The sequence below is a fragment of the Dipodomys merriami genome, unplaced genomic scaffold, assembly GCF_024711535.1.
Source record: "Dipodomys merriami isolate MVZ:Mamm:240054 unplaced genomic scaffold, mDipMer1.0.p SCAF_889, whole genome shotgun sequence".
Taxonomy (NCBI): Eukaryota; Metazoa; Chordata; class Mammalia; order Rodentia; family Heteromyidae; genus Dipodomys; species Dipodomys merriami.
The window spans coordinates 162,479-171,105 of record NW_027206500.1 but is presented as its reverse complement, the minus strand read 5'-3'; the positions used below and the strand labels follow the sequence as shown (position 1 = coordinate 171,105).

Below are 8,627 nucleotides of genomic sequence, written 5' to 3'. Positions count from 1 at the left end.
CCAGGAGAGCTGAAGGTGGAGCTTCTCCCTTGGGAGGCTCCTCCCCCTCCCCCTCCCCCGTCCCCTCCCCTGTCCTCCCACTCCCCCCTGCCCCCTCTCCCCCTCCCCGTCCCCCTGCCCCCGCGCCCTCTCCCCCTCCCCCTGCCCCCCACCACAGCAGACCCCTGCTTCCAGTTAGGAAGATGTCCTTTATTGATTTCCATCTTGATGTCAGCCTTGCAACCATCACAATAGCGAGACGGTTTCTGGGCGTTGGCGTGAGGAGGGAGGGTGGGAAAGGGGAAGCGGGTCCTCTGGGAGACAGGCAGCGCCCGAGGGCCTTGAGCCGAGCTGGGTGCGAACCTCTGCGCAGCCCAGCCCTGCCCTGCCCTCGACAGGGTGCAGGGAGGTGGCGGGTTCGGGGCCACAGGAAACGAGGGTGGGGGGGCAGGGGACGGGGCTCTGGGCCCTCCCGGGCTTTCTCGGGTCAGTCAGGCTGCGTTCTCAGCTCTGGCCGTCGGGGGACCCCGCGGTGGCCGGGCCCGGGTCCGGGTACTCCAAGGCCTGACAGTCATCCGAGAGGAAGACCAGATCCTGCGGAGGACGGGCTGTGAGGGGGGGGGGCGGGGGGGCCGGGGCCGGTGCAGGGGGGGCGGGGGGGCCGGGGCCGGTGCATGGGGGGGGCGGGGGGGGCCGGGGCCGGTGCAGGGGGGGGCGGGGGGGCCGGGGCCGGTGCAGGGGGGGCGGGGCGGGGGAGCGGGCCCAGACGGCGAGCCCATGTTATTACGGAGGAGTAAGTCACAGCGGGCGGGTGAGTGACTGAGTGAATGAATGAATGAATGAGCACATGGGGTCCTGAGACACGGGATCCGGATCAGGATCGGGAGGTGAAGAAAGGAACGAGCCCCAGTGGGTGGGTGAAGCAGCGGGCGGCGGCCCGGGCAGGCCAGGACCGAGCAGAGCAGCTCCGCCTCCCCGGAATGGCTGCTGTGCAGGCCTAGCACCCGCTGATCACCGCTCCTCCCCACCCTCCAGGCCCCGCCCCCTCCAGAAGCCCCACCCACCCCAAGCCCTGCCCCTCCCTCAAAGCCCAGCCCCTCCTTGCCCCACCTTCCCCAAGCCCCTCCCATTCCCCTCCAGGCCCGCCCCTCGCCCCGCCCCTTCTTAAAGTCCCACCCTCCCTCCAATCCCCGCCCATCATTGTCCCACCCCTTTACTCAAGCCCCTTTCCCCCTCCAAGCCCCGCCCCTCCTCACCCCGCCCACCCTGCCCCATCCCTCGGGTCTCTCTCCACCCCACCCTCCCCAGGCCCCGCCCTCCCCAGGCCCCGCCCTCCCCAGGCCCCGCCCTCCCCAGGCCCCGCCCTCCCCAGGCCCCGCCCTCCCCAGGCTCCACGGGACGCGGGCTGGCCTCGCACCCTGCGGCAGAAGGAGTTCATGATGGTGTACAGCTTGCGCGCCTTGTCCTTCAGGGCGTCCACCGGGGCCGCCCGCCAGCACTCCGTCGAGGCCACGAAGTCCCGCAGCTTGGCCAGCACGCAGTAGTTCTGCGGGCGGGGACGGGCGGGGCGGTGGGAGGAGCGGAGGCCCCGCCCGCCCGCCCTGGCCCCGCCCCGCCCCTCCCCCAGGCCACGCCCCTTCCCTCTAGGCCCCGCCCCGCCCCAGGCCCGGCAGGCCCTCTTACGTGGATGTCCAGGTACAGCCCGGGCAGGTTCCTCACACACGGCTCCTGCGGACAGGACGCAGCTGCTGGACGCCCGGGGCACCTCGCCGGGTCCCGCGTCCTCCTCCTCCTCCTTCCCCTGACAGCTGGGCTGGGGTTTGGACTCAGAGCCTCTCTGCTCGCTAGGCTCCTTGCTCGAGCTATTCCCCCAGCCTTTACAGCTTTTCTCATGCAGTCCTGTAGCTGGCCTGGACCAGCCGCCCGACACCTCCCAGATAGCCGGGGTCCAAGGCAGGTGCCACCACATCTGGCTTGTTTGTTCGGGTGGAGTGTCTCACTGGTTTGTTTTTCTTTTTAACCGGGCTGATCTTGAACTGGGGATCCTCTGAATTTCTGTTTCCTAAGGAGCTGGGGTTACAGGCATGTGCTATGGTGCCCAGCCCTATGCAAAATCTTTCTGGAGGCCCTGACACCCACAAAATCATACTGCTTTGTCTGTCACTTGCAGTCACAAATAGGCCATTGCTTTTCTGGAATTTGACTTTTCAAAGTTTATAAGATTTGCCATGACTTAGGACACTGTTTTGTACACACAAACATGTGCATAAAGATATAAAGTGATGTCTATGTATACATATATATAAAGGTTTTGTAGTTGTTCGGCACGACAGCTCTCTAACTGCACATAGACATTCATGATTATATGTACATAGGTAGACACACCTAAAAATAAGGATGCACAATCAGGTCTACACGGTTCTGACCTGTAACAGACACAGTAAATGACACCAAATATGGCCATGAACAAGTGCACACAGCATGTAGATTTTTAAAGCATTGTGCTTGTCATGTTCATGCAGGGCAGAAAGCCCTGCCCTTCACCAACTCCCTGTGTGAACTTGTCAGTCTCACCTTTTGACTCAGTTTCCCTCTCAGGTATGAAATTACCGAGATAGAACACTTATCTGTCCCAAATGCCCTGCGGAAGAACGTGTACTCCGCGGAGTACTTAAGTGAGTGCAAACCTGAGCCGACTTCGGAGGCAGAGAGTGGCCATCCTGCAGGATGCAACACCAGCCTTCACCACCAGGTGGCTACCTGCTTTCTTCTTTGTCCTTTGTGCGCTCCCCGCCGCCCCCTCCCCCCCCACAACCCTTCTACCAGGCAAATATTTTACTTTTATAAATGCGTGGGACTTAACTTTCAAAAGCAAATACCAAGAGGGTGGCTCGGATCCCATGAACACCAGCATCTGAGAAACACCAGGCTCCGCTTGAAGCATTTACAAGCAGACAAGAGACAACTTTATGTTTTACCCACACTCTCCATTAACCCAATGTACTTTGTTTCACTCCTGGACTAGGAGCCAGAGGCCTGGATTCCCCTCCTAGCACCTGTCTGAGACGTTCCCTCTGAGGTCCCTGGTCTTCCTCTGGGAACAGGACGGGCTGCGGCAGCGCACCCTGTGTCCTGTGTGGCCTGTCATAAGCTGTCATTCTGTCCTTCTGTCTTAGCAGGAAACTGACTCAGGCGGCTGAGTGATCTGTGTCCTCAGCAGCCAGGGGTGCGCTACCATCTTGACCAGTAAGTGAATGAGAGGTCTAAATTATCACGGTTCTTTTGTCCTTCCTAACTCTGAAGTTCTGAACTCAATGGGGCGCTAATTTGGTTTGGTCCAAAGGCTGGAGTTGGGGAGCTGGGTTCTAGTCTTCCACAAGCCTCCAGAGGTGGAGGCAGAAGAGAGACTCACCACACCCTCCGCAGCCTGCAGGCTCTGGAAGTCCCCAGTGATCTCCTGGCTCAGGGTCAGCATCCGGGAGTAGCAGGTCGGAGGCGCAGCCTGCCCAGCCTGGGGACCGGCCAGCAGCAGCAGCAAGAGCAGACACAGCGTCCAGGGGGCCATGATGCTGGGCTCCCTGTAGCCACACCGGCTGCCCCTTTAAATAGCTGCTGGGGGTGGGGAGTGGTCCAGCTTCCAGGCTCCACGCCTCTTTCCTGCAGGGCCCTGCCAGGGCTGGTCAACCCAGGGGGGTGGGGGAGAGGGGGGGACACGCCCACCTGGGCAGGGACACCCATCTTTAATGAAGGATGTTGTGCTGAGACCAGGGGCTGCTGGAGGGGGCACTGGGAAGGCAAGCAGGCTCTTGCTTCAGCTTCACAGAAGTTTCTCTGTGAAATGGCAGGAGCAGCAGATGAGAGGGGAGGAGGAGGAAGAGAGGCAGGGAGAGGAGCAAGACCATGAGGTTCGACAGAGATCAAGCCCCGTCATGATCTCAGTACAGTGTCTCTACAGAATGGAGATTGTTAAGTCAACTGGCTGGTCTGCTGTTGGAAGGATGGAGCCAGTTTCCTCCAGCTTGCAGGAGTGGGCTCAGGAAGTCTGTCCACAGACCTGACACTCATCATACAAGCTGTCCTCGGTGGGGCTGGTCAGCTATGCCCTGGGTCTCTCTTGGTGGGAGGATGGGCTGTGCGGATCTCTGCAAACCCCCAGCAGGGGGAAAGATGACACAGGAGAGGAAGATCCTGTGTCCTTCGATGTGAGCTGCGGGGCGCAGGGGCACCCCCTTCTAGGATGTGCTTCCCCTAAAAGACCACAGTGAGGAAGCAGCTAGACCAGACGCGGCCCAGCCCCAGCAGAGCTAGCCCGGGTGCACTGTGACTTTCCAAGTGCTCTGAGCTAAGAGTGTCCCCACAGGCAGGGGCCATAGAAACACTCCCATTCTCCAGGTGGGGAAACGGAGGCTCAGGGAACTTGCCTCCGTTTGGGAAACTGGGGTGCGTATGTCCAGGTGAGACCCCCTGTGCCCTGGCCTCCTTTGTCCGTGTACCCGTGGGGACGAGAGGCATGTGGGAGAAGCAGGATCTGTGGTCAGGGGAGATTGTGGGGTCCGTGGGCTGCCCCAGACCAGGGCTGGAGCAGGGCTGGAGGGGAGCTGCTGAGAGTGGCCAGCCGCTCAGTGAACCCGTCCGAGCGTCACACGACCAGCAGAGAGTGGAATAGGTCCCATCTTGGCAAGGAAACTGAGGGACCATGAGGCTGCAGGGTGGCGGGGGCTCTGGGCTCTTGATCCTCTGAGCTTTCTGCTCCAAGAGAAGGCAGAGCGAGGGACCTGGGTGGGCTGCCAGGTCGCCCTGTCCTGAGTGGCCCCGGGACAAGACAGCCAGAGAGGAGGGAAACAGAACATGGCGTGCCAGACACTGGGCAGGCCTGGACACCTGGCTCAGTCTCTCCTGGCTGCATTGGTCTGGAGAAATCTCTTCCAGGCCCTGGCACCGGCTTCTTGTTGGTGAACAGGGGACATCTCCCTGGGCAGTCTGCAGTGCTGTCCAGACCCTGGGTTTTGTGTATCTAGGGTTTGGGGTTCAGATCTCTGGCAGGGGTCACTGGCTGCCTCTATCTGGTTTTGCAGGCAGCCGTGTGTTCCCTGAATATCTTCAGGGGCCGAGCCAGGATGTGTGCGGGTCCCTCACCTCCACCGGGAAGAGCTGTGTAGGGAATGCCTGGTTTCCTTCCTAGGCCTAAGCTCAGCGGTGGGGGCGTGGTCTGGGAGAAGTGGGGAGGGGCCTCTGGGAATGGGGTGTGGTTTTGCACCTGTGGGGGCGTGGTTTTGCACCTGTGGGGGCGTGGTCCCCGGGGAAAGCAGGAGCGGCTCCTTCTACCAGCTCCCTTGTGCCTTCTCATCCAAGGGTCTCCAGCCTCAGCCCCTCCTGAGTATAGAGTGGCTGGGATTACAGGCATGGGTCACCGTGCCCAGTAAACAAGTTTAAAGCCACACTGTGTGTGGTGATTTGTTCCAGCTGGTGCTGGGACATCACTGTGGGGTTCCATAGATTAGCAGAAGCCAAGGCCGGTGGGCCCTGGGTTGGGTGTTTCCAAGTGTTGGAACCTCTATCACCCTACGGAAGGATTAAAAGGAGGTGGGATGTCAAAGCAAGCAGCAAGGCCTGGTGGGAGATGGCTTGGCCATCAGGCTGCCACCCATGGGAGAGATTAATGCTGAGCTCATGGGGCCAGTCAGTGTCCAGGAGAATGGGATGGGCCCCTCTGAGTCTCTCTCTGGCTTCCTGTCTGGCCACGTGACCCGTCTCCAGAGCAGCCACCGCTGGGATGTCATCTCTTCACGTGACCTGGCCGGAAGGACCTCCCCGGAGGCCGCACTGCCAAGGTCCTGGAGCCAGGCTCTTCAGTGAGGAAAGCTGTGTGCTTAATGCCCGGGGCACTTTGTTTTAGCACCAGGAAACTTAACTGACATGGGGACCTTAGCTGTTACGAAGCCCAACCTGCCCGATGTTGGTTTCATTATCCAGAATCTGCTTGTTTACCTCCCTCGGTGGGGAGCTCACTCCAAGCTCACGGCAGCTGTGGAGGTGAGCTATAAAGACCCCCCTCCCACCCCTGTGCTTCCAGAAAAGCTTAGTCCCCAACCCTGAGCTAAACCCTCCTACATGGAGTTTCTGAGAACAGAACTGTGTTCTGACCCAAAATGGCCGTGTGGAGATTAAGAAACTGCTCTGTTCTCCTCCCCTCCTTGTCTCTCTCCATGGGTTCCCAGTTGCCTCCCAGGTTGGAGAGGCCATTCTCCTCTTAGAGAGGTTTGAACACCCTGCCCCGCCCCCAGGCCTCACGTTCAGTGTAACTGCCGTGTGGCAGGACTAGAGGGTAGGGCCTCTAAGGGGATCCGGTTGTAAGGGCTTTGCCCTCAAACATCGATTAATGCCCTTACCTAGGGAGTGGATTAGTTATCTCTACAGTGGGTTTGTTATAAGTGTGTGTTCTTCTTCTGTGTTCTCTGTCTCCTGCTTTCCACCGTGGAATATCCTCTTAGACACTGGCACCGGGCTCTTGGACTTTGTAGGCTCCAGAATAAACAGGGGCCGAATAAACATCTCTAATTTATAAACCACCCACCCTCAGGTGGTCTGCTCTTACAGCAGAAAACAGATGACGGTAGTGACCTAGTATTTTCCTGGCTTGGCACTCCTTTCAGCTTTTCTGGAGAAAGAAGAACATTTTTCCTTCTCCCTTTGGGCTGTTCAGACTGGCATGTTCCAATAAGCCATTTGGGGGGCCTGGAATGCCCTTTATTCTCAGCCCCAAAGGGACCCTGGGAAAATCTCACGACAACTGTAAGGTGTAGAAGCTTGCCGTTGCCTCTGACCCCGTGTAACTTGGATGAAACCTGGAGTCGGACTTTCCACACACTCCCTGTGCTCTGTCCCTGTGCTCTGTCCCATGGCGGTCACCTGCTAAGGCACCGAGATTGGAATGGCCAGGCTCAGGTCTGAGTCCTAGCTGATACCTTTAGCTCTGTCACAAAGCTAGATGTCTGCCATCTTTGCTGGGGGTGTGGGCGAGGCGGTGCTGCTTCTCTGAGGGAGCAGCTCACTGGGTGGCAGGGTCTGAAGCCACCAGCCAAGAGCCAGCCCCCTCCGCAGCACCCGGGTGGGGGTTCTGCCCGCTCCTGCCTGCTCCTGAGGCCAGGGGTGATCCTGCTGTCGGGCCCTGCCGTGGGACAGCCAGAGCTCCGGGTGGGGACCGCGCCGAGCCGCCAGCCAGGACATTGCCTCCAGGCTCCCGTCCACGCCAGCATCCTGTGGCGAGAACCGTCGGGTTTATGAGACATGTTTTGGACCTTGTTCCTTCTGCTCTTGGCAAAGCCAAGTGGAAAGTTATCTCACCGGGTCCTGAGTGAAGAGATGAGGACAAACACCGTGCTCAGGCTGGGCTTTGGGGCAAGGGTGTGAAAAAGAGACCCCCCCCCAGAACGTGGATGCAAGCTCTAAGGGGCAGCGTGCGGGGCGGGGCGAGCTTCAGCCTGTCCGGGGCTCAGACAGGGACCCTGCCCCATGCAGTGCAGAGACCGTGGCCGGTGGTTGTACCAAGAAATCACCCCGAGCCCTGCCTCTGAGGTGGAGACAGCACTTGTACGTGCCACGCAGGGCTGGCTGCGTTTTAACAGTTGACACACTGCGGATGATCAAACCAGGCACCCTGCTCAGCTGGGAACTGGACCACTGCTCACCTCTTTGTGATGAGGACGTCCACGCGCGTGGGAGAGGACTCTCGGGTCCCCAAATGCAAGTCTCCAGGACCAGAGCCCATGGAGTAACTGCTGTTTCTATTTCCTGTACCTGCTGGCTCTGGAAATTCGGTTCCCAACTGCTAAACACATGTGTACACTTGAGGCGATGAGAGGATGGGGTCGGAGGCTTGGCATCTCAGCCTAGGATCACGGGCCCAGCTCAGAGGAAAGCAGGCTGGCCGGCTGACTGGGTGAACGAATGAATGAATGGTGTCCTTTGTTGCCGCCACCTGGAGGGCCCCATCCTTCAGCTTCCTCCCCTGGGCCCCAGTGGGGACCCCTTCTCCCCGCAGACCCCTCAGACCAGGCTGTGTGAAGCTCGGCTTCCTCTCTCCGGAAGCACTTTGAGGGTTTTGGCCTCGTTCCTCGCAGGAAGCCCCATAGCCGGGGCAGGAAGTGGTGAGCCCTGAACCCATTCTTGAACCTTGGACAGAGAGCGCTTCAGAAAGGGGCTTAGCCCCTCGGGGGTTGCTGGCACCACCTGGCTGGTGGAGTGTGACCTGTGGGCGTTCTAGGCCTTTCCCTTCAATAGTGCCTTTCTTCCTCCGCTGGCAACAGCCAGTCTCCAAGGATGGTGATTGTTCAGGGCATAAATATCAAAATCCAGAAGGGTGGAAAGGTGAAGTGAACAGCATGGCATACCTCTTCTGGTACCTTCTCCATCTCCCCCAGAGGGGCTGGCCAGACCCCCAGCGACTCTGGGAGCTCTCAGCAGGAAGAGGTGGAGAGTCAGGACTTAAACTTAGAATTTCGACCTTGATGGGGTGTCATGGACTTAGAGCCAAAACTTCTCGTGGCATCTGAGTCCCCAAGCCTTCTTGCTGGCTCAGACAGGCTGGCCTTGATTACCATGAACATTCAAAAGGAGTTCTGTGAGCCTGGCACCGGTGGCTCACACCT

The 8,627-nt window shown here is 59.4% G+C and overlaps 1 protein-coding gene across 1 annotated transcript; it reads right to left on the bottom strand.

Annotated features, from left to right (window-relative positions):
* Nucleotides 1-208: 208 nt before the first annotated feature.
* LOC138820454 (cytokine-like protein 1) lies at nt 209-3,544 on the bottom strand. Its single transcript, XM_070012102.1, has 4 exons — nt 3,392-3,544; nt 1,663-1,707; nt 1,397-1,525; nt 209-573 (listed from the first exon to the last, which is right to left on the bottom strand). Exons 1-4 carry the CDS (start codon nt 3,542-3,544, stop codon nt 484-486), a joined length of 417 nt encoding a protein of 138 aa, XP_069868203.1. The 3' UTR covers nt 209-483.
* Between the last annotated feature and the right edge of the window lie 5,083 nt (nt 3,545-8,627).